We start from the raw sequence: 27,020 nt of genomic DNA on the forward strand, positions 1-27,020 counted from the left end.
GTAACATGAAGGAATTCAGGATATAGATGCAAAGCTGAATGTGATTATGTTCGCTCCTGTGTATTTCTGCAGTGAGTCATTAGTTTGCCGCTGCTCTGTCGCTGCCTTTTTTCAGGTATGCCAGCAACCAGGAGAACACTAGCTGGCAGAGCCCTGGGCTAAACACCCTTATAGCTACCTTTGCATCGTTCGTCTTTGTCTGTCTGTTCGGGAGTTTGTCATTCTGCCTCTCTGACTGTCACCTTCTCTGTCTGTCTGGCTTGCTCCCGTATCTGAGAGTATTAGCATGGCGATCAGGAGATGGCTTTGCCTCAGGCTGCTTCCATACAGACTCTCTCTCTCTCGCTCTCTCTCTCTCTCTCGCTCTCTCTCTCTCGCTCGCTGGCTTGCTGTGGGACTCCTTTTTGCTATTGTCTCTCTGCCTCTGTTCATACAGTAAATTTAGCCATCTTTCTCTATATATAGGTGCCTCTTTTCCCCTGTCTTGGGAAATTGCAGTTTCGGTTGGCACAAACTTGCTAAATACCTATTTTCTTCTATTTCTGTGTCTGTACTGCTTCTTATTTCCAGCGGCGTGCAGTCAGGGGCGGCAGGGTGAGCAGCTTTGTTCCTGCTGGCCCTGACTGAAGCACCGTGGCACGCTGCTGCTTATTTCTACCAGAATTTTGTGAAATTGGTGCCTTTTAACTTTTTTGTTTTTACTTTTGTTTTTTTCATTCCAATCAGCAGAAACTAAGACAGCTATGCTGTGTGTGTGTGTGTGTGTGTGTGTGTGTGTGTGTGTGTGTGTGTGTGTGTGTGTGTGTGTTCTTGTATTTCTATCCTTGTCGGGGCCAAATGTCCCCACAAGGATAGCAAAACGTGGAACGACGTGCCTTGTGGGGACCTTTTTCCGGTCCTAAGTAGGAGAAACAGTGTTTTCTTGACCATGTTGTTGTTACTGAAAAAAGTAAAAGTGCAAAAACATTTCTTTAGGGTTAGGCTTTGTTGTGGTGTGGGTTAGGGTTAGGGTAAGGGTCAGGGTTAGGGGTGAGACATGAATGGGAGTCAATGGACGGTCCCCACAAGGATAGAAATACAAGACTGTGTGTGTGTGTGTGTGTGTGTGTGTGTGTATCCATTCATCCGTGTGCATGAACCCGTTCACACCTGTCATTACCATGTGTTTCAGGTGATCACATCACATGTGGCGAGCCTGACTCGGGCTGTTTCCACTTGTCTATATCATAGTTTCAGGCTGAAGTTGGGATTGTATTACTACCTCTGTCATTTCCACCAAAAGGTCAAAGGTCCCGACACTCAGTCTCTCCCCAGATAAAGGCTATGACAGCATCCTCTGCCCAGGACGCTGTGAGGCACCGTGCCTCTGCTGACCTGCAGGGATGGACGTGGTTGTTCCTTTTATTAGTTTCTTTGGAAAGTTGGAAAGACTGAAACTCGGACTGTTACATTCTTTAAAAGAAAACATGGCGTGCACTGATAACGTTAGCGTATTGCATATGATGCATTTTGCAACACGTGATGTTTACACTACAAAGCCTTTGCTGTCAGACGCATCCTGGACCACCTGGAGGTGGAATGAGTGAAAGCACCGTGGTTCCACTCACCTTTATGTCTCTCCACATGTGATCTGATCACCTGAAACACACGTTAATGCCAGTTTGTAAAGGAGCCAATGTACCTGCATAACAGGATATCAGTGTCTTTGGCTTTGTTTGTGATTGTGTAGATCCTTCAGCTCAGTAAATACATGTTTTTGTGCATTCTGCCCAGAGCAACACGACAGTGTGCTGTCATGGTATTGTAGATTGTGCGGCTCGGCTCCCAGCTCCCACTTATGGCAAACAAACACTCAATACACACAGATATAAACCCCTTCTCTATACCAAACTGGTTCCTAATCAGCAGTGATCTCCTGGCTCAGCGGTCCATCATGTGTGCTGTGTTCTACAATGATGACTTTAAATCTGCTCGCAGCCTTTCCCCACTGCTTCCTGTCATCTCCCATGTTCCTCTCTGCTGAATACAATATAAAAATAACACTAAATCCCAGTTCTCTCTTGTGCATTAAACATTTTTTTTTCTTGAAATTTGAACACTATAGGGGGATCCTTAAGGGAAAACAGTTATCAGAGTTATTCACCAACCTTGAAACTGTATCGCAGGAGCTGGGATAATTCAAGGTTGATGTAATGATTTAAGTTTCTTTTCTTTTATTTTTTTTTGTTTTGTTTTTCAAGTGCACTCTCGTTCAACTCATCCTTCACACCTCTATGTTAAAGAAGACTAGACAAGCCTTTTCTAGAGATGAACTGAAATGTTAATCAAGCTAATAACAAGGGTACAATGTGTGATAAACACACTCACCTGTGTAAGGCGATAGGATATTTCACTTTTTTGGAAAATGACAGAGTTCTGCACGAATGTTTTGTTTTTTTAAAGGAGAAGAAATAACACAGTCAAGGACACCGAGGCCTGATCTACAAACGTATATTCAACACGTTTGATCAATTAAAAAGCCACATAAAGTACGATAAAACAAATTAACTCTTCATTCAGGTTTTTTTTTTTAAGAGATACTCATAATTTTGAAACTGTACTAGAATTGTTAGATCATTTCATGCCCAATTCGTGAATGATGATTTCTGAATTATTGTCATTTAACCACGCATTTTTTCTGAACCAATTTGAAATATCCTGAAAAAAAAACACCTGCATTTACTTTGAAGAAAGAGTTTCAGATCCCTTGAGATATCACTCGCTAACTCTTAAAGTTGAGAGCCGTGACCGTAGAACAGACCAAAACTCCAATGAGTTGGACAGAAAATAATTTGAGCCCCTTCTAGCTGGGGTCAGAGGTCAGGTTTTAGTTCGAAGGAACTGACAAGAGCTGACAAAAACACCTTTAACGGTGAGCGAGGATCCTGCGAGAAGAATGCACATCCTCTTCGAACCACTGTGCTAAATAGGATTGTCAAGATCTTAAATCCGATATGACAATAGAGGTGAAGCAGAGTGGCTTGACAAGATTTATTTTTAGTAATAGATCATTTCATAAAAAGATAATTCTCCAATAACCTCGCCATTTTAGTGGTTTTCCTTTTTTCTGACGGCTGTAAAATGCTAACGTTTTGTACTCCTGTGCTTAAACTATGTAGCTAGCCTGCTTTTACGCTGCATGGCATGGATTTCCTGGTGATTTACGCTGTGCTGAATTAACCACATGTTCCTTCAATGTTTCAGCTGTCCAGTTAAATGTGCGCCCCGCCTCCTGTGGTTCATTCACATCTCTTGATTCGGTTAACATTGTCAAACACAGACGACTGAATAGAGTAATCTTCATCTTCATTGCCTAAAAAGCTAAATAAAAGGAGGGAAATGACTTGATGTGTTGAAATGTCCTGTCTTTGCAGCGGAGTGTGGAGGTCACATCACTGGAGCGGTGTCAGGACGGATTCTCTCCCCAGGATACCCCGCTCCGTATGACAACAACCTTCACTGCTCCTGGACTATAGAGGCTGATACAGGGAAGACAATCAGGTAATTATGAGACATTTATTTGAATACATACCTGTAATGAATTATTGTTTGTCTTTGTGATATTGTGAATCAAGTTATTTAGAAGAATATCAAAAGAATGCCCTCTGCGTGCTTTGTTCCGGTCTGGATAGAGTTATGATACACGCAGCCTTTAATCTATATTATCCACGGAGGTAAACACTTTTACAAGAGTGCCAGGTGATAATTTATTCACTAACAAGAGATAAATGTTGACTGTCAGAGCCACTGCTGTGTTGGAGAATGCGCCTCATCAGTCATCATGACACCATTGTGTTTTTCGACTCATGGTGGCCTCTGCTGACATCGTGCAGACTGTCCGCTCTCAGGTGTGCTTCAATTCATTTATGTTTATATGACCTTTTGTCAAACTGCTGTTTTGCTGTGTTTTCCCAGCCTGCACTTCATCGTCTTTGACACTGAGGTTGGTCACGACATCCTGAGAGTGTGGGACGGACCGTCCGGGCCGTCGGATGGTGGGATCCTCCTGAAAGAGTGGTCCGGCCCTGCCTTACCTGAAGATATCCATTCGACCTTCAACATCCTCACCCTGCAGTTTGACTCCGATTATTTCATCAGCAAGCAAGGCTTTTCTATACAGTTTTCAAGTGAGTATATTAACCTTTATGTCCCCGTCCCCTCAGCTGCCTGGATTTGTCATACACACCTTTCATTACCATAACTCCAAGGCTATTTATTAGATCTGTAAAACTCGACAACAACCAGGAAGCTGCAAAATGGATCTCAGTGCTCATATAATATTCATGGCAGCGGCCCCCAGGACTCCACAGTGCAAACATCCAATCGCTCATGATGTTCACCAGGGTGTCGCACTTCTGTAACATGTGCTTCTCAGCAGTGTCTAAAACACACAGCGATATTGAATAACTGCTCGATGTTGATGTTATCGTGGAGAAAGAGACAGAAGCAGTCACTCACTGCAGATTTGACAATTGTACGGTGACAAGATCAATATAAATCCAGTCAGTCGAGTCAGCAAAAGGTCAATCCCTGAATCAGAAGTTCATGTGATAGAAGATCCTGAAGTTTCTGGAGAAAACGTCACAGAAATGCCGTGATTCTACTAAATCGCTGCTTTGGGTGGTCCGTCCCTCTTCATTCCCAGTTTCATTCATGAAGAAAAACCAATTACTGAATTAGCAACTAAATTAGCTAATCAACCCACTCAGCATTAATCGCCTATATGGTTTCCTAGTTATTTTATAAACCCACATTTTTTAATGGCCATACGATCACTAATCTGGCATTCATGCTGCTTTTAAAAGGATTTCTGACGAGCCTTTCACAAACGAATCAAATGAGATATTTAATACCTCTCCCAGGGACTTTGGCGCTTAATAAGAAGTGAAGGAACCCACCAGAGATCCGTGACTCAATTCTACTTCTGTGACACAGGAGAAAATAAAAGCAATGAGCAGAGCTTCATCACAGGTTTATTAACAATATCAAGCAATGACTCGTTGAGGCAGAGCATTGTCTTCCTGAAAGACTTCCTCAACAAATAATTGTTCAGTTAAGACTTTTTTTTCTTAAATGAGAACAACTTACACAACCCTGATACCAACTCTGTGCAAAGATGTCCATTTGTAATTAATCCACCTGATCTACAACAGCATTGTGATGTATTCAGAGTCACTGTGGGTTTGGGAGAGCGGCAAGTGGCATAGAGGATAAAACAGATGATGTTTTTAACGTAAGGACCAGACTTGTCACTGTGGGTCAGTTTGCATCCCCTTCAGTACAGATAAACAAGTACACACCTTTGTACATCATGCTTTCCTTCACCCCCAAAAATCTGGTGTGTTTTCAGTTTTCAGTCTCCAGAAAATAAAGTTAAACAAATACACAACCATATGACTAAATTATTCACTCATTAGCATATATGGCTTAATTTTTCTATATGCATCTCCATATACCAACACACACACACACACACACACACACACACACACACACACACACACACACACAAACTCCAACCAGTAATTGTCAGAACTTTTTAAAACATGCATATTGACAGTCATGAATATTCCAGTGCTGTCTGCCTCTCACTCTCAATGGATCTCTCACTCTTTTCCTCCTCTCTCGACATTTAAAACAATAAATATTTGCACTCACTAACATGCTAATCAACCCACAGTTCCATTACTATGGTAATGGCTCCTTATATTTACCACTATGTTGATTTACTAAAGCACAGGGAATGGTATTTGCCACCACATCGATTTATTTAAATGAAAGCTTGAGGATTTACCGTAGTTGGATATCCACCCTTTTGTCTTTTCCTCACTTGACTTGTGCAAAAATATCATAATACAAACTCAGAATCCCACATGTTGTCAATGTATGTGTTCAATAATGACTGAATTTATGGAACCAGTTTCCACTGAATTCCAGGATCATGTCGACCAAGACTGGATAATTTAGTGAAGCTTTATAATTAATCTACTTCTTTGTAATGTGCATTAAAACCTTTGCTGATAGTAGTTCTGTCCATGTATATAAATACATATATATAAAACGCCAAAACTATTCACCTTTCTGAGCTTGAACTTCATTAAATTGCAACACAGCATTATTTATTGGTGGTAAAGATCATTTGACTAGGTAGCTATAGAGTTTATAGCTTTTGCTTTTATTTGCATTTCAGATCATTTATATCAATAATCTAATCAATGTGTTTTTTTTATGGCTAGATGTGAATTTGTGAATCTCACACCTCGTATAGGTTGTAATTGTTAATCCAGTCGCTACAGATAAAATAAATCTGTTTCCCTGAGAAGTGTCTTGTTTAGCCTTGAGAGGGACACAGTTAGAAAGCAAAAACAACAAAGCACATTTTTAAGTAACCATATCTTATTTTCACAAAGAATTAATTTTTTTGTTGCTTTACCAGATTCAAAAAAGTCTTAAAACCAGTGCAATATTCAGTGCTTTTTGTTTCCCTCTGCTTTGTGATACATGCGCTACATATTTATGCAGAACTGACTGTTCTATTAGGTTTCGGCACATTCTCCTGTCTTCTTTTCCTTCCGGACACTGAAAATGTCTGTTTTTGCACTCTCCAGCTACAACAGCGACCACCTGCAATGACCCGGGGATTCCTGTGAACGGTTCTCGTTACGGCGACAGCAAGGAGCCGGGCGACAGCATGACGTTCCAGTGTGATCCGGGCTACCAGCTGCAAGGCCAAGACACCATCACATGTGTGCGAATGGATAACAGATTCTACTGGCAGCCCGACCCTCCCACCTGTATAGGTACGGCACTCTGTGATGATACACGGCCCTCCGTATATTGCAATAACTCTCTTTAGATCGCCAGCGATACAGACTTTCATGTTAAAATGCCCCCAGAAAATCAGGACTAAATGTTAGGATGGATTAATTTTTATGGCTGTATAACACACCTTTTTATTTCCTCTCCCTTGTGAATATATCCCACAGTGACAGGCCCTAGAATGAATTTGAGCTTTATATTTAAGATCAAGGGGAATTTGAACAGATGCTAATGAGGCTATAGTTAGGATATAAACTGAGCACTGTTGGCACAGCCGAAAAGAAAAATTCAAGACATGCAACAAAGCCTCCCAAATTGCTATTTGACCTCCGTGGCTCTACTGGAAGAGAAATGAAGGAGGCAGAACTGGGACAGAGAAGGTGACCAGGGAAAAACAGAAGGAAAAAAAAGGTCAGCATCATGACCAGAGTAGCTGTGATTGGGTCCTTGTATCAAATCCAGAGCTTGTTTGCTTCTCCCTCCATGGTGACCATCACGGCGCCCACCTGCTGCTCATATCCTGGCGAGTTCCTGCATCAGATCCCACACTTCATTCACACCATTCTGCTGCAGTTTGTTTCTCTCTCCCTGACTATGAGATGTGTTTCCCCTTTCCTCTTATTTTCTTCCAAGCTGCTGCATAACTGAGATGAAGCCACTTGAAGCCCTTTTTTTTCCCAGTCAGAGTGCGGCAATGGGAACGCCAGCGCAACAAAAGATGCAAATAAATTTGCAGCAAAGGACTTGCGTTTCCTCATCATGGAATATGCAAATCGCAGTATGTTCACCAAAAATTCCTGTAGGATGATTACAAATGTTCCTTTCGCCATGTCGATAGGCTGATGCTGAAATGCATGCCTTCATCAGAGTACCAAGGTTCTTTCTCCTGATTAAGTGCTGCATATAGCTCAGTGTTGCTCAGCACGTGTCATATCATGTCAGGGTAATCAGAGGAGATAGATGAGGGGAATCAACAGAGGAAATTGCCATAAACGTACCGCAATTTTGTTTTAAGTGTTGCATCATCCAGCTGAAAAGGAGAGGTAAACAATGAAAGTTCTTACAGCATGCAGCATGTTGTTCTCCCTCCTACACAGAGCCAGGGATCACAGACATTTGGCTTATGGTCAGATACTACGGGCTGATTTTTTTGTGGGTTGCTCCTTCTCTTTATCATCCTCTACATGGATGTCCTCCAGCGCGGTCACAAAGACAAGGCTTCGCCTTGTAGTCATCCCTGTGATCCTCACACTGCCTTTGACTCTTTGCCACTGACCTCACGGTTTGCACGACAGCAGATAAAGTGCGGGGCTTAAATCTCCCTCCATTTTCACTCAGCTTAGCGTAGCGCGCATCTCCTTAGTCCGTGCTTTCGCCTCAGGTGGTGAATCCCCGGCGTTCTAATGCTCCCGAGATTAAACACACACAACACTCCACCACAGTGTGCACGGTGCTCCAGTGTGTAAGTGTATCTGTCTGAGAGTGATTTGCAACTGTTAATGCCTTTGTTTACCTCTATTTCACTGTTGATAATCTGTTCACACCCACCTGCCGCCCCCAAGACACCTCTCCATGCTTCAAACTCTTCCTTCACATTGCCAAATTGCTGCTTGAATGCATCTTTCTGTCTCTCTTGCCAATATCTCTTTCCCTCTCTCTGGCTTGTTGTGGGATAACAGGACCGCCAGGGGTGATTTTCTCTCCTAACTACCCCCAGCCCTACACTCTGTAACTAAATCTCACAGTCTCTCTATCTCTATTTTGCTCTTTCACCCTCTGAAGCAACCTGTGGAGGTAATATCAGTGGTCCACTAGGAATAATTTTCTCACTCCTAACCAACCTCTGCCATACTCCCCATTACTAACTAACTCGTTTCCTCCCGTCCCGCCTGTGGGGGTTTCATGAGTGGTCAATCAGGGGTGATTTCTCTGGCCAAATAACCTCAATCCTAATGCTGCGTAGTCATCTTTCCCTCTCCCCTCGCTTCCTGTTGGTCTCATTATTTGTTTCTCGTCCGTCTCTCCAGCGACCTGTGGGGGGAATGTCAGCGGCCCTTCTGGAGTGATACTCTCTCCTAACTACCCTCAGCCTTACCCTCCGGGGAAAGAGTGTGACTGGAGAATCAGAGTCAACCCTGACTTTGTAATCGCTCTACTATTTAAAAGGTAAGGTATGCCTCAGTGCACTCTGCTCGATCTACAAATGATCGCAGTTTGTGCAGAAATAACCTCTCACATAAAGAGAACAGTGTGTTTTTCTTAAGTAAACAACACCTTGTTACCTATAGCAGGTGTTCACACGTTTGAGGGTTGGCCAGGTATTTTGGGAATATTCACAAAGAGTCCGCATGGAAATCAAAGAAAGGCTGTAGTTTTATGATAATTCAGTGTTAATTAAAGTTCTTGCACTCAGGCTACAAAAGAAAATGTGTCACTGCCATAAACTGCTGGGGGCTGTATAACACAAAAATATGATATTCTGCTGACTGAAAATATGTATCTTACTTTCAGTTAGTAATATAATTTATGCTTACATGTATTGATTTATGATAGTCATTCGCTCTGTTTAATATTTAGGATTTTGCAGCTTGAAGAGGTATTATTTAAAGGTCACAGCATCGTGCTGCAGCAAAACAGACAAAAGAGTAACAGCAAAATGTGTTTTCTCCTCATTTTGAGGCGATGCCACTGCAGCAGACGCATCAGGGCAGAGCAGAGATTTCACTGCTGTTATACATTTTTAATGAGTTTGTCCAAATACCTGGGAAAACGTTAAAAATTGCAAGCTTAAAGAGCAGGGGGACGAGTGGGATCCCCAAAGCTTTTTTGTAAAATATGTTTCACCTCTGGCATAAATTAAAATATGTATAATTCTCCTCAGATTTTGTACATTAGTTTGTTCGTTTACAGCGTAGATTCCATGACTCATTGTGGCCGACACAAACTCAAAAATAGTCTGTATATTCAGGCAGCAGACTCAGATAATTTTAATTAACATGCAGTGAAGGATAATTTAGTATCTAATAAACCAGTACGTGGGAAAAACCTTTACAAGGTGTCAGACCTATCAAACGGGCTGCAGTGAATCTACCTTTAATATCAGTGACTCATCTATGGTAAGATGATATTTTCAGAAGTTCATATTTATTAAAAGACTTTGATGTAACATCAGGGGTATTATAAATGGAAGATACATTTGATTAGTTGTTTACCTTGACAGGGGCATATCCTTGCCTCCATGGACAATGTGCCAGTTTTTTTTCATGCTTGTTTGCATGTTTTCCTTGTTATGTATGGTCCATCACTTGTTATTGACCTTCCCGGCTTTAATGTGTGAATATATCTACACAAAGCAGACAAAAAAAAGCATCTGTTTTGAACCAACATATGGAAATGCAGTACTTTGGCACGCACGCCGTTCTCGGCTTGATTGGAAAAGTGAAATTCATGTGTGAATGATGGGAATTGCTGCCAATTTCCATGTGTTGTCTTCCGGTAATAGGGCAGTGTTTATTTACATTTCAAGTCTTGATTGTGTCTCAGTGGTGAATATTTCACAAGTTGTAGTGGTTAGGGGCTTATGACTAAAGCTAAAGTGAAGACTGGAGCATCAAATGTAGCAACACAGATAAAAGCAAAGCGGACTTTCTCCAGATTGCCAAAGGAGAAAAAATGACCCAATTTTGGCTTCGTATTTTTCAACTGGAGAGATAATTCCCTTCTGTTGTTACAGTTACACAGTTTTATTTTACATTTAATGAGGTTATCTAGATATTAGTTGTTTTTTTGTTTTTGTTTTTTATGTTGAATATCATTTCGTTGTCGTATTTTATTTACTTTTAACTGTGTAATTGTGTTTTCAACTCAGCTAAAATCTACTTCATTATGACCTAGTTACTGATGAAGCTCTTGATCCGCCTCTGAATTCACACTGATTCATGATACTCTTGTGAAGTCAGTAATCATTTTGAGATTTTGGGCATTCAAATCCAAATCACCACTGTGCCTGCTTGAAGATGCTTTTTATCTTGGAAATAAACCAAAAAATTACATGATTTCAAAATTTTCTGAAGGCTTAGAACCAGTATAGAATGTTTATTCTTGTCTGCACGTAATGAGAACATCGCCACTTTTGTAGCATTGCAGCATATTTCAAATTGTCTATTTTTTTGTCTTAAAAAAGACTTTCTCGAGTTCACTTGATTGTCCTTTAATTTGCATTCAAGTCTTGAGTCAAGATACTGATGTCTTGTCTCTCGCCTGGCATGAGAGATTATGACGCTGTCTCATTTCTTTTCAGTGAGATCTTTATGTTCTTTTTATGACATTTAGTAGCTTTAGCATTCAGACTCAGAATGTATCACTAATGCAAAAGGTATTAGCATGAATCATTTAATGCTTTGTCAGTGCAAAGGAAGCTTAGGTGCTGTTAAGCCCATTCTGCTGCAGATAAAAACACGGGGCTTACACACCAACACTCCTTGCACTTATTTCAACTTTGGCAATTATCACATACTGTGTGTTTCACAAGTCCTTTCCAATAAGACAATTAGTATTTTTCACCAGACACAAATTACTGTTATTTCATCTGAAATAAAGGAGGAAGGTAGCTTTTAATAGCACTGGGGGTAATTTGAAATATCCTAATCTAGATTTTGTACTACTTTTGATTTTATTTTCTTTGATCTAATCTCTTCATGCAGTATCTTTCAGAACTGGTTTACATTTTAAATCTAACAAAAATTAGTTTAAAGATAATAACTCAAAGCTGTTTTGTGCATAGCTCGTTTTTTGTTGTTTGTTTGCTGTTTCTCTAATGTAAAGTACATAAACATCCCATTACGCTGTCGCCACTCTGCTGTATCGGTCATGTTTAATGAATGAATGCAAAACCTTTTCATAATCAGATGCAACACTTGCCCTGTTTTACCCACAGAGTTTATTTTGTAGGCTAGTTTGTCAATATTCCCATACTGAGACATTAATATTATATATAACTGTTTCTCTCAACTTCTCTCTCTCTCTCTCTCCCTCACGCACACACACACACACACACACACACACACACACACACACACACACACACATTCCTTTGACTTTCAAACAACCCCTCAGACTTATTCTCCATGTGCGTACTCTGAGAGCACATTTACAGGAAGTCATATATTTGTGTGTGTGTGTGGTAGTTTATCCTTACAGGATTTTTTTTTTTTTGCTGTGCAAAGACTTGAGGCGAAGCAACTAAACTTAAGAGATGTGTGTAATAATTGTTGGTGCCACATGTTTAAGTGGCAGGTTTCACAACAGGAGGGCATATATTAGCTTTGGTTACATTCACTCTAATGCTCAGGATGGTAGGATTGATATTCACAATGTCACACCGCCATTGTCTCTTACAAACAACCACAAGATGATCACCTTAATATCAAAATGACACTGAATGACTGGGTTTTGCAGGAGCTCAGGATTTTCTTTATTTTTCTGAAATATCCCTAATTGTGCTTTTGGGTAATATAATGTCTCAATTTGAAGCAGTCAAATAAAATCACAGTAGACAGAAAGTTTTCCTTAAAAAAATAAACTTCCAGAAAATATATCAAAACGAAAATAAGAAGATTAGCAAGCGATTAAGACAGAGATAAAACAAAGCAATTCTCAAGACGGTTAGATGAAGCAGGTATTTCAGTGTAATGCATCACTGGATTAATTGTTTGTAGAGTTTGAACACACACACACACACACGTGCATGTGCACACAACACTGCATCTCTATATCTAAGCCTGTCTGTCTTGTTTTTCTACCCCAGTTTCAACATGGAGCCGAGTTATGACTTTCTGCACATCTATGAGGGCGAAGACTCTAATGGACCACTACTAGCAAGTCTCCAAGGCACCCAGGCCCCAGAGCGCATCGAGAGCAGTGGTAACAGTCTCTTCCTGGCATTCAGATCTGACGCCTCGCTGGGCATGTCAGGGTTCGCCATCGAATATCGAGGTAATTAAACTTGAAAACTTTGGCCCAGAATCCTCTGTAGTTTACCACAAGGTCATATTTGAGGTGCTGATATTCTGCCTGAATAATGAGCCGAATGCTTTCAAATGACCTAAACTGAAGTCTGTTTGATAGATTGAGACAATATAAAGACCACTAGTTAAAGCAGTCGTAGAATCGCAGTGACTGGGTGTAGTTTTAGTAACATGAACAGCATGAATCTTTCTGCCTTGGTACTTTGCGCTGCTGTTTAGTGATGGACAGAAGGTTTATGTGATACAACAAAACACAACTCATCAAAAATGTAATACCAGGAGGGAAGCCTCTAACTTGATCCAAATGTATCATACGGGAGAGGAAAGCCTGCCTTTAGCATAAAGGAGAACAAGGCTCTCTGGCCCCCACGGAACCACACATCACACAGAACCGTACATCAGTCACGTCTATCTGTGTGTCTGTGAGGAGACAGAAGGATGTGATCTGGTCCACATCCACAGAAGATCTGTGTTTGGTCCAAAGTCTGTGAGCAAGGTTCAGAATCCAAAGTTGTTTTTGCATTGATATAAATTACAAACCATTCAACGCATGTCTTTTGAAACTCTTGCAGCTTTTTGTCCCCACAGCGGTGGAAAAAATTGCTGAATATCATGATTGCAGGTGATAAATCCAGTTTCTCAGAAGTCTTATTCAAGCTAAAATCAACAAAACTGAGTCAAGTCACGATAACACATCGAACCCTAACATTAAATGGGGTTATTTGTCAGGACAAATCAATGCTCTATTAGAGTTCCGGCAAACAAATAACACCACGGCCACTTTCTGTACACTAAAGTGAAGAACACTCATTGTCACTAAATCATGTGCTTATTAGGTTTAGCGATTAAAATGTCAATATACTGTAGGAGTGTCTTGTGTGGAGCCTGGATGATATATTAATCAACCTACTCTTATTAATTTCCCCCCGTACATCAGAAATCTTTCTCAGCTGAAAGGGCAGGCTGTTCCATGTCAGCCCTTGAGTTGTTTACTTCCACAGATTGTGACTCAGCCTGGTTTTACAGACGTTGCTTGACTGGAGGTGATTTAACAACTCAAGTCAATGCAGAACTCGCTTGTTCAACTGACTCAAAACTAGATCTGCTCTGTCAGATCTTATAAGCATGTTTTTTTTCTTCGTTGTTTCTCTCACCCCATTTATCTCTAATTAAAAAAAGATTATCTCTTCTTCTGTTGTCTCTCTCCTCATGCCGCCTTACACCTCTGTACTTTTGTCATTACTCACAACCTCTCATCCGCCATCTCTCTAATTAAAATACAGCCTTAATCATCTCTCCCTGTTTCTATTCTGTCTTGCCCTCCACCTCCCTTTCTCCATCTGTTTTCATCTGTCAGGCCCAATATCTCATTCTTATTAGGCAATCAAAGAAAAGCAAACAAGCTGGCTTGATGCCAAGTCATAAAGATCCAGGACAGTTTTGAACATGGTTGGGTCCACGTCTTTTGTTTTAGATTTTCTGTCTTTTGTTTTTGCCCCAACTTTTACCCCCATTGTTTTACCATTTTCTGCCTGGATATGGCACAAAATGTTCAAGCGAAAGGCTTTATGAGAACTCAACAGTTAGCCAGTCGAATAAATTTCCACCAAGATAGGAAATCTAGAAAAATTCCATTTTTAAGCCTTATCAAACAGTTATGTATATTTTGTGGATATGCAGCAGTGACTGTTTCACTTATTATTGTTTCAGGAAAATGAATAATCCAAATTATTACAGTGCTTTTTCTTAACCACAGTGGAGCCTGTGGTGCAGTTCCTGGGGCTATAATGAGGTTTAATGAATAAATCTGAAAAAATAGAACAGTTAATTTTTGTTTATTAACAGTTTAAATTCGCTTGAGTGATGAAAACATTCACTTCTTTCTGCAGAAAAACCGAGAGAGGCCTGCTTCGACCCTGGTAACATTATGAACGCCAGTCGCGCCGGCTACGACTACAAACTGGGATCTCAGGTCTCCTACAGCTGTCACCATGGCTACACGACAGTGGGCGGAGACACCATCACCTGTGTCATGGGTCACGACGGGAAACCGGTGTGGGACAAACCGCTGCCATCATGCAAAGGTAGGAAAAGCCTCCGTGTAGACCGCATCGCGCTGGAGTAGATGAGCTTCCTCTTGCAGAGTCAGACTTTGCACAAAACCCAGCAAATAGGTGAATGCTAGACAAAGGTGGGTCGCTTGTCCTGCAGAGGCTGTTATATTTGAAGCAATACACTGTGAGTGTGATTACTGTTCACTATTGGAAAAACATGTATTTTAGTGTTACTTCCTCTAATCCCTTTCTCACCTTATTTGTTGTAAAAATGACAACCTGTTGGAAACACCCCCATTCCCTTCACATGCCGTGCTATATTACTGTCAAAACCCAATATGTCCACAAAACTGAATGACTGAATGGTTCAGCTGACGCCACATATTTTCAGTGTTCTTTTTGCAGAATACAGAATAGGATTCTCCTAAGCTGCTACTTCTTGTCTGTGTTCAATATGTAATTCAGTGATACTCCTTTTTGGTACCGGTGTAATGTAATCCAGGCTGGTTTGTCAAAATTCTATTCTGATATGTGACGTGATTTGCCAAGACAGACTTCTGTGGCGTGTGCATCTGTGCGTGTGTGTGTGTGTGTGTGTGTGAGTGCGTGTGTTTTGGGAGTTGGTCAGGGACTGCAGGCCAAGCTGTCTGTGTGACTGACAGCTCAGAGAGGCGATGATGTGACACCTGCCAAAGTGCCATTCAGAGCGTATATGTGCGTTTTGTATGCGTCTGCGAGTGTGATCTCTCAAGCGGCAGAGGCCTGACCTAATGCCGTGTGGGGAACAGATTCGGATAAGCCACAGAGCGAGGTTGCAGGTCAGGGATAGATTTTTTTTTTTCTTTTTAAATACACGCATGAACAACGTGCACACACTTTGAGAAAGCTCATGCGTGAGCTCAATTTAATAATGTTGAGAGACAGTGAAGGGGAAGGAGGAGTGGGTTTTTAAGACTTGGAGAGGAGTTAGGAGGATGGCATAATTGCACACACAATAGCTATTACAGAACCACAACCAATAACAGACAGCTGGAGGAAAGAAAAAAAAAAGAGCTCATCAAGTCATTTTATCTCCTGTTCACATTTATCCAGTTTACGCCGAGATAAGATAATGAAACCACTTATCACAGCTAAAAAAGCATCACACTGACTCCAGCAATCTCAGACCTGAAAAGTTCTCTACATTGCATGTTTTTCCAGCTCTTGCCTTAAAGATGTTCATAAAGGAGGAGATTGTATCCTATCAAAGCTTATCTTCTTCAATAATTGTGTTTATTCATATTTTCAGTGTGTCCTTTCATTGATTTGGTATTTAGTATTTTTTTGTGATTAGACGTTTTTGTGCCTGTCGTTTGGAGAACATTCCCATGATGCAGCTCGGAAGGAAAACGGTTCTCCACTATAGAGAGAGATATTCAATCAATACTAAACAGCAATCCCACTGATTTATTATTTGATCGATCAATTAAAACTAACAACAAAAAGCTGAAATATGACAAACAGTGCTTGCAGTCCAGTCATCAGAGGAATAGTCAGCTTTCATATGACAACAACACATCAATCAACTGTGAAATTGCCAGGCATAGAGATTTTGTGCTTTGCCATTTGATCAGGAGCTGATCTAGAAAGAGGCAACGTTCCCAGAGGGGCAGCAGAAGAGGAAACCAACAGAAAACCACAAACACAACAGTTTCATATTTGTCACATGTGCCAGTAGGATGATCCCTCATAGACCCATATCACCAGTCTGTGAGGGATGAAACTCTCTTTTAGTCACTACTTGATGCTCCTGTGTTTTTTCCACGCTGTTTTTGGAGCTGTGTCACACCAGCTATGACTTGCTTTTGAAATGTGTCTGTGGGCCAGGTGAAGACTGTCTTTTCACTCTTCACAAGGAGGTCAACATGTCAACATGGAGGAACTATCATTTACACATCTACTGGACCTGATTGCAAATGTATCAAAATGCAAATTTAAGGCTTTTTTGTGCACAACGTCATCCTCTTTCTTTTAAAAGTGTAGCTTTTCCACTTTTCGACAAGCAAAACTTTGTTTCTGAACTTACTGCATATTTATTAGGAGTGACAGGAATTGATTCAGTTTAATATTTGGATGCCCCTCTGCACAATAATGTATTTATTATCAGAAGCCAAGTATTGATATCGCAGTCATATTTGAAGACTAATAACGTAAGACCACATCATGGTGTTCCATCAAAAACCAAGTGATGCGAAACGTTTGAAGGTCTGCCACTTCATCAGGCAATTAATCCACGTTTTTATACTTCATTTAATTTTGATTGATACTGCTATGATAAATAAACCCCCCAACATTTTATCTACAATATGTAGAACTTCATCACACTTTAAGAATGTATTTAATGTGCTGTCAGTGTCACTAAGAAGGATTTTGGTATAGGATACACTGCATCCCTCCATCAGTCTCTACCTGTATCAGTCTCAGGGTTGAAAGGACTGAGGCCTGTCCGAGCGAGTATTGAACAAAGCAAAGTTCACCTCAATATCAATCAGGAACAAACTAACATGTCTGGGCAATCTGGAATTAGTAATTTATCTAATGAATAGGTGTTTGGGTTGTAGGAGGAAGTCAGAATTCCCAGAGAAAGCACACTTAAAGCGATACTTCAACATTATGGCAAATTGGCCCATTTAGCGCAATTCCTTAGTCATTTGGAACAGCATTCTTACTTTTTTTGTGAGGGAGAGCTATTGTTTATTCAGAGGTGAGTCGGGGAAGGTTTTCGGGACGGACACAATGGAAGTGAATGGTATTTTTGTTCCCCCTCGTCAAACTCATCAAATACAAAATCCAACAACCCCAAAACACTTTGGTGGACACGTTATAATCTGCACATTCACTACGCTGTGGAACACCAACAAATAATATTGTAGCGTTACGACACTGAAGCAAATACTGGGAACTACTTTTTCTTTTGAAATCACTATGCCTAGACGCCATGTTTAGTAAGTAGTTCCGTCTTAGCAATCTTCGCATAAACAACTCAATCTGGTAATTTTGCATTAATATTTCACAGCGTAGTGAATGTGCAGATTAAAACGTGTCCACCAAAGTGTTTTGGGGTTGTTGGATTGTATATTTGATGAGTTTGACGAGGGGGAACAAAAATACCATTCACTTCCATTGTGTCCGTCCCGAAAACCTTCCCTGACTCACCTCTGAATAAACAATAGCTCGCCCTCACAAAAAAAAGTAAGTATGCTGTTCCAAATGACTAAGGAATTGCGCTAAATGGGCCAATTTGCCAAAATGTTGAAGTATCCCTTTAAGCACAGACAGAATATGCAAACTCCATGAAGAGATGCCCCAGCTCACGAGTAACCACATATCTTCTCATTGTGAAGTGAGTGTGCTATCTGTGCCACCTCGCTTTGCAAACATGTAGATGAAAGGTTTGAACAAAACCTGATTTTTAACCCCAGTCTCTCCATTTGAAGATAAACTATGCTTGTACTGAAAGATGGTCTGTTGTCCACTTACTGCCTTCTCAAATAGTACAGTGAATAAAGAGCTTTGGTGGGACTTACTGTCACCTCCTTTTCCACCACATATTATTTCAATTGATGTATTGAGACATCAGCCAAGATCAGCTATTGTCAGGACTGCTTACTGCTTTTTGAAGATGAACGTAGCCTGCATCATGTACCAAATGATACAACACATCCCAATAATGTGCAGCATGAAATGGTTAAAGCATTAAAGAGTGGGCGAGCAACGTTATAAAGATTTGCATTCGCCTGACAGATGGTAATGCTTGTCTGATGACTGAAAGCAAGCAGGAACAGTAAGGCAACAAAACAACTGTCTTTCTGCTTTAATTTTATTGCAATTAGAAAATAGTTTGTGTGTCTCTCTCTCTCTCTCGGAGTGTTAAAATACCTTCATCCTTGCTTCAATTACTTGATATACTATATGCTAGTATATATAAAGCAGTAATCCTTTTGGTAATCAGTCAGCTAGAGGGTGCCGATCTGATTAACCGACTGGCCAAATACCAAGAAAAAGACTACTTATTATTTCAAGAGAACAAGAGGAAAGTCAACATAAACAGATCTTATTGAGAAGGAGGCACGATTGGTGGCATCATTGCAGGTGGCAGTCGGTGAGGCTGTTAAACCCCTCGAGGCATCAAACCGCTGCTCTTGAAGGAATTTCCCTCCGGGCTTAATAAAGTATTTCTATTCTTATCTATTTGAAAACTTAGACTCTCTGTGTTATTTGGTTCTAATTTCGACGTTACCCTCAAGACTACGGGTGCTGCAAAGTTAAAATCCAGACAATAGGATCACAGAGCGCCGTGGCCATGAGGCCATGTCTGTATACATATTTACTCTAGATGAGTTTGTATTGTCTCAGTCATTTTCAAGATTTATCTGCAGCCCACACTAGTTAGTGGCGGCAATGCCACTATTTCTTGTTTGCCAACAATTAATAAACCTTGAAAAACAAAGACAATTTCTTGGATTGATCTGATACGCAGAGATTTTTCATCACTCCCGTGTGTATGTTTTTCTGGCAAACTGTAGACTCTGCTTTGCTTTTTCTTTTCTTTTTCTTTTTTTTTTTTTCTCAAATCAGGACACACTGCTCGTACAGTATGCAGATTTCTGTACATCCCTTGATTGAAACCCACCCGTGTGGAGCAGAGAGATATGTGCAGTGTGCTCGGTTTCAGAGCCATGAGTGAGAAGCTCCAACCCACACTGTCAGACAAATCACACAGTCAAAGCAGAACAATTTAACTAAATCCAGTCCTACCCGGTAATCTTGCTCTGTTACTCCCTCGACTCTTAATGCACATTGAATTTTCTCACCGCATGGTTAGGGAAGTTTCTCTGTCTGTCTCTCTATCTTTGGGCAGCTCCTGGGGCTTTTAGACCAAACTCATTAGACAGGGTGAGACCTCTTTAAATAATACATCTCCACTTACACTCCCACCGTCTCCTCTCGTCTTTCCTTTCATCCCTTCCACACATTCTTCTCTCCCTTCACCCCCTTTCCTTCTCTCTCTCTTTCAGGGTTTTTGATCTTCCACCTCAATTTTATTTTACCTTCCTCTCACCGTCTCTGTCTGATTTACTCTAAATTCTTCTCCCACCGTTTCTCACTGACTCTCTCATTCCTTCTTGCTCATTCTCTCTCTCTCCCTCCCTCTCTCTCTCCCTCTCTCTTTCTCTCACATACACACACACACACACGCACAAACACATCCCATCTCAAACCGCTCTTTTATTGGTTTCCATGGTAACTAAGAGCTGGTGCGAGAAAGAAGGAATTCTCTGTGACTGTTGATAGGGGTGTGTGTGTGTGTGTGTGTGTGTGTGTGTGTGTGTGTGTGTGTGTGTGTGTGTGTGTGTGTGTGTGTGTGTAAAAGAGGAAAAGAGACCCAGGAAAGTAAAGTGAGAGAGACATAGCCATTATGGAGGGCCGCCTAGAGGAAGTAGACACACATACATTTATCGACATACACACCACACACACACACACACACACACACACACACACACACGCACAAACCAGAGAAAGTCTGCCATTCATACAGTAACTGAAAGAGTCAGTGAAATCTTCAAATAGTCTGCTTACATCATGAAATGCAGTCCAAACTTTTTTTTTTTTATTTTCTTCAAACTCTTGTTGCACACATCAGTTTTTTGTTGGTGCTGATTATCTTGTGCAGAAATTTCCTGGTTGGGAAAAGTACTGATGAAATCAACAAACAAATGCTCGCTTTTCAGAAGTTTAGAAAGACTTACGGCTACAAATTGAACACAGTGATGACACTTAGTACTTTGGTAAAGTTATGCAGCTTGTGATGTGGTGAATAAGACCTGGATACATGAACAGGACTCAGAGGGAAATCATAGTGAAAAGAACGTTTTGTTGTCTCTGCGCCTGTAACGCTCTCTGTCACGGTACAATTCCTTAAATCAGTGCTCGCTATTGGATACATTCAGAATGCCTGTTAACCAGCTAAATCTTCAGAATGTTTTTTGAAATGCTTTCTTTGTGCTCATGTTGCGGAATTCTGACTAACATGAGTATATTGACAATATATTTCAACCTCACAAAGTTATTTTATATCATTTTGATTTTTTTAAGGTTATATGTCTTTATCAAATTCATGTTTTTTTGAACAAAAACTTGCTTTTTAGTTTTAGCACCGATATCTACGTCCATTAAGTGTATTTTTTTTTGTGAGAACTTTTATTATTTCTCCTGAGAGTTATAGCAAATGACACTGATCATATATGATCCAGAGGTCAACTCACATAGCCTCAATTCCAGATTCAAATACTGGGCTAATCAAGGTATAACAGCTTTCTGCACAATAATAACAATAAAAAAGAAAGCATAAGATATCCTGACACTATAGTCTACAGTTTCAACATTATTTAGAAATGGCACTATCATTATTATTATTTTTTTCTTCAGATATTTACAGATATGGCTGTATTCTCTCAAACAAATTAGTAAAACTGAACCAACAACAGAACCAAGTGAAATTATACAAATAATGGCTCAGACACAAGTAGTCCAACATCGGTAGTCTCAAAACTCTATCAAAGGATTACAAAAGGAAGGGGAACAACGAGAAATCATCAAAAAGAGATTGAGGAAAGAAATAAACTGGAAGATATCTGACCAATAGTTGCACAATTTTTTGTGAAACTCTGTTCTCCACATCCTCAACATGTACTGGCTTGAATTTGATCAACAAAGAACTGGAATTTAGTCTAGTGAGACTTGGACACAAGCTTTTATTTAGAATGAAATTTTGTTTTTTTGTATTTCTTTGGGACAAGACATTGTGGTGTGGATAGCCAGAGCAGTGAATGGTTACTCTGGCAGGACTTGGGAGTAGCTAATAAAGAAAATTATGAGTAATGCCATAACCCTAACTTGAAACGGTAAGGAGCAGTGCTTCATATTACTCTGTACTCTTGATCTCAAATTCCAAAAATTAGAGTGGTCCTTGTTTTAGTAGTTGTAGAAATCCAAGTCTGTTTCTCGTAAAGTAAAATGATAATTTGCTCAACTGTAATAAACTACTGTACATATTTTTCAAAACAGGATTGTTCATGAATTGCTCTAAGTTGATTTAAATAGTTAAAGTTGAATAGTAGTTGACTCAAAGGGAGATTATAGAGTAGTTGAGTATTTTGTTGTCATGGTGAACGCACGTAAAACAAGATGTAATGTCACCATGTGAGGATGCATGGTTGTAGAAGACCATGATTCAACTAAGGAAACTAAAGAGTAACTTATTGCTGTTCTGTAGTAACGTCTGTTCACCTAAGGGGTAAAGAAAAAAAAAAAGAAAAGAAAAGGAAAAAACCACCTCATTTAATAGCGCAGAACACTTCATCCACAAACATTGAGATGAAAAGCTTTGAAATGACACTGAGTGCCTAATCTCACAGTTTCTGGTAGGTTTTTAATTTGAAACATATATAGAAAGAGTTTATTTTCACTGACAGTTTCATTACAGAAGACTACAAAAAAAAAAAAAAACCTAAAATAGAAGGGAGTGGAATAATTAAGTGAATGAAAGCAGTATTAATGTTTGTGACACGACTGAAGTTGTCACACGGGTGGGATTATTGTACCAAAGTACATTACATAGACTTCACTGTAATTGTTACAGGAGTGGAAATTTCAGCCTTTCTGACTGAGTGGTGCTCAGACTTCTTCCTCAGATACTGTACAGAATTTGATGTCCATTAAACATGTCTGTTGACTTGTTGGTTTCAGACAGATAGATAGATAGCCCTATTTAGAGCTGTTTACCATATGCTGGCTGTTCAGTAATACAATAGACATGGGAATAAAGGAAAGTTTCAAACGGTTACTCTTGGTGTGACACACTCAATAACGTCTGCCAGAAGGTAACAGCTCATACTCAGAAAAAACAGAGTGTGAGAAGGATCAGACAGTACTCTGTTAGCCAGACTGAGCACTGCCTTCTCAAAGATCATCTGAAGAGATTGAGAGTCCTTCTTGCCAATTACCTTCATGGCTGTTTTTTACATTTTGGCTAGTCTGGCTTTCAGAGAGAGACCTGAACCAAGCTGCCATACCATACCTAATGATACTGCCTAGCACTGCATCATAGCAGGTCGACATGACTTCCATACTCACACCAAAAAGTCTGAGCCTGCGTTAAAAAATGCATTCTTTGGGCCAATTTGGCACACAAGTAATCAACATTCCATTTGAGCTGGTTGTCCATTTGGATGCCAAGATGTGTTCAAGGTGTGTCAAAAGTTCCATTCTGAAGATTATATTGCCCTCAATTCAGTGTTTACCCCTTTTGTTCTGAGTTTTTCAGGTACTCACTAAAATAGAAAGTACTGGAAACAGAATTTAATAAACTATTTTATCATTTTACATGTCAGTAATTTTTTTAACAGATACATATCATAAACCTACCTGTGTGTGTGTGTGTGTGTGTGTGTGTGTGTGTGTGTGTGTGTGTGTGTGTGTGTGCGCACGCGCGCGCGTGCTTGTGCGCGTGCACAATGAGTCACAGACAGTGCGAGGTTCGACTACAGAAGTGTTGTGTATATGTGAGGATGATCAAAGGACAGGGATGTATGAAAGAAAGTGAGTGACTTGCATAGCATTTATTTGTGTGTGCGAGAAAGGAAGAGAGTGTGAGTGATCAAAGCACGTGTGTGTGAAGGCTTTTGATGAGACTGACACCTGAGCCTAGAGCAGCACCATTGGGGAATTGTGGGTAGATCAAGACAAGACCTCCAGACCTCAGGGTTTGAACGCCACAGCACAACAAAATCAATCCCTCGAATATCAATCAATATCTAGAGAAACAGAAAGAAAGAGAGATTTCGATGCTGCTTTAGGAAACAAAAGAGAGGGATAAGAATGGCGGGAGTGTTTATGATTGGTGTGCATGAGGGTTATCACTATGGAGCGAAGAAGAGACAAGTTCTGCAATATTTTTCATCCTCTGCATGTGCAATTGTTCCAGGATGTGAGTCGAGTTAATCCCAGTGTCTGCATTCATGGCTTTGACACATGTTACAGATAAGTTCCAGAGGGCTCAGGGGCTGTCCCGCCAGAGAAACCGTAGAGTGCTGGAGGGCTCCCAGGTGGAAGTTTTGAGCCCTTCGTGCACAGCTTCTACCACACTTTGGTACATGAGATTAACTTGAAGGGGATGTTCATGAGGCTGTTTCAGATCAGCAAAATTAAGCTGGAAAAAAAGCTTAAAATTGGGCAAGGTAATAACTAATAACTGATAACTCTGACCTGTTGGCAACATATTTATTCACAAGCTTACACACATTACTACTGCATTGCAATTCTAACCTTTTCGACAAAATGCGCTACATGTTCAAGTAGCGCACAGACATGGGTGGAATGGGTTTCATTTTCAGCGCTGGAGTTTCAGACCTCATCCGGCTCACTGTAGAGCGCCACCTGTTAAACTCATGTAATTCTAGTCTTACATGTGGCGTTTATAATAGCGATGTTCTGTAAAGCCTTGTAACGCAGTGGATTTCTCTGGAATATTTCCAATTCATTGCAAGTAGTGGTTGTTTCATTATGTAAATTTATTTTAACACAAGTGCACCAAGGTATTATACAACCCATCTGTTTTCATCATTTCAGAATCAATTTTTCAGATAACGGTTAGAAGATATACAAACCTTAAAAATGAAGAAAAAATGAAACAAAAACATTAAAATGTACTTTCCCATAACACTATCATCTGTTTTTCAAAGAGACATGGCCGACCCTAAAACTATAATACTGTAAGGCCCTGAGCAGTGTTCTGCTCTCTGACACTTTGTTTAAGACAACATCGTTGTCCAAAAATACAAAGATTTCTTTCGCAATGCACATGAACATAAATGCCTCATGTTTCTGCTGGGTCAAAGTGCTCCTGAGTCCATTTTTTTTTAAATTAATTCTATTGTTGAGAAACTTCTCTCAAAGGCTACTTGTCTGACAGACTGTTGAAATAGCAACTTGAAGGCCAGTCCAGTCACATGGTAGACATCAGTGAGCAGATTGTACTGAGAGAGAATGAGGTGAGCACAATGACATCCTATTCCCTTTTCAATCGTGGGCTTTGTGTATTTACCGTCTTACTTTTCACGATGAAAAAATGGTATCATGGGGTCACTACTGCTGTTCTGGAATAGAAAGTAGCAATATTGGAAGTAAAACGCGCTTGTTCACGCACTGTTACGACAGCTCACCTGTTCAATCGCCTCATCGCCACTGACTCCTGCCTCTGCTTCTGACACTGAATCACATTTTAAACATGATCTGAATTCCCTGCACAAATCTCCCCTTTTTCCAAGGCGTTGTGATCAGTTTGGGTCAGTTTCATTAATGTAGTGCTGACCCATCTAGCATTTCTGGGCATTTTTCATATGGAGCAGGTCTACACCATATTCTTCATCCGTGGTGTCTCAGTAATATATTACTTGGAATGGGCAGCGCAATGCAAAGTAAAATATTACTTGCAAGTCAGTGGCTGAACAACATTGGCCTGTGCAAGTAATATATTAATTTCCCAACGCAGATTTTAATTTTATTCAATATAATAATAATCTGATCTATCTTGTGTTCAGTCCTACCTGCCCACTCTGGACTGCTGCTTGGTGCTGGATCTTGTTTCTGAGGGGCTAAAAGACCAGGTTTGCCGGTTATGTAGTGTTGCATCATACTCATATTTAAACCATACATTATGCCGTACTGCCACAACGCCACACAATTCACAGACTTGTTAATTAAACTGAACCATGGTTTGCAGACCCGTTTCATCGTCCTCATTTGTTGTTCTATTCATGAGCTTGTTTTAGTGAAAAAGTTGCTAATCTTAGCACATTTTACAGCATCTGTTTGCAGAGGTTTCCACGTTTTCATTCTAGCTTTCTCTGTGCCACCCTTGCCTTTTCTGTCCGTCTTTCAAACATTGCGGACTGAGCGCACGGACGTGGTATGTGTCTGCAATAAAAAAAAATAAAGTACATTGAAAACAAAAAATCTGTCAATGAAGGGAGTCTGCCTAGGGACAGCAGGAGCAACATGTGATCAATCTAGTGCTGCAACTGGACAATAATAAAGAAAAAAGGAAATCTGTATTGTGGAGGGAGACAGCCCAGAGACAACCCAGTCCTGTGTCTAAACACCGATACCAAAAAAAAAATCTGTGAACACCGGCTCTCATGGCCCACCGGAACTGTCCCGGTCCCCCAGATTAGCCGCCCCGGACATACGCAGAGGTGCAGATTAATGTCCGTTGGGGATTACAGTGAGTGTTTCTTCGGACTGAGAAGTGAAGATTTTCACTATAGCAACTGAAGGTCTGATCAAGTGTGAAACAAGAGGATGAAGTACTGTGCGTGCGTGCGTGCTTGTTGCTACTGTTTTCTACCTGGATACGCATTCAGAGGCTCTTACTTAAATGTCACGATGCTGTTGACCTCTGCTGCTCAAACCTGCACAACAAACGTGTGTCCACCCACATCCTACTCACACACAAGGTTGTGGGTGACTAGCACAGAACTCTCTTGGGAGTGATGATGATGATGATGGATCAAGCTGCTGCTCGGTGTCTTCCGTCTTAGTTGTGCATCGGTGGTATGGATTAATAGGATGTTTGAAATTTCAGTATGCTGATACAGGAGATCTCACACTGTGCTTTAACTCAGCGCCACATAAATTCAGTCATTAAAGTTATTATCCTGCTGGGTTGTTGTCAAAAGGAATTAACTACTCTGAAGAGAGAGTGCAGCAGAACTCTTGTCTCAGTTAGAAAAAAAAAAAAGTGTGGATATGTTAGAATGCTCTCTTGCATTTTTGTGATACCACCAAACACATATCTGTAGTGTTTTTGCCCAAAGTATTTCTGACATTCACACACACGCACGCACACACACACACACACACACACACACACACATGCTTACAATAGATAGATTTTGCCAGCTTTGATCACAATGGGCTCCCCTCCCAGCTGCAGACAGAAAATACACTAAAAGGTGACACAATGAAAGTGCAAATGCCT

The 27,020-nt window shown here is 40.5% G+C and overlaps 1 protein-coding gene across 1 annotated transcript in view; it reads left to right on the top strand.

The window, feature by feature from the left end:
* The window catches only part of LOC115388994 (CUB and sushi domain-containing protein 1-like), a 270,349-nt gene that overhangs the window by 167,087 nt on the left and 76,242 nt on the right, over positions 1-27,020 (top strand). The window contains exons 25-30 of the mRNA XM_030092348.1: positions 3,414-3,540; positions 3,955-4,166; positions 6,648-6,839; positions 8,886-9,024; positions 12,665-12,852; positions 14,774-14,968. Of these exons, the coding sequence (XP_029948208.1) occupies positions 3,414-3,540; positions 3,955-4,166; positions 6,648-6,839; positions 8,886-9,024; positions 12,665-12,852; positions 14,774-14,968 (1,053 nt within the window). The remainder of the gene's footprint in view (positions 1-3,413; positions 3,541-3,954; positions 4,167-6,647; positions 6,840-8,885; positions 9,025-12,664; positions 12,853-14,773; positions 14,969-27,020) is intronic.

This window comes from Salarias fasciatus, chromosome 1, assembly GCF_902148845.1.
Source record: "Salarias fasciatus chromosome 1, fSalaFa1.1, whole genome shotgun sequence".
In the NCBI taxonomy this organism is placed as follows: domain Eukaryota; kingdom Metazoa; phylum Chordata; class Actinopteri; order Blenniiformes; family Blenniidae; genus Salarias; species Salarias fasciatus.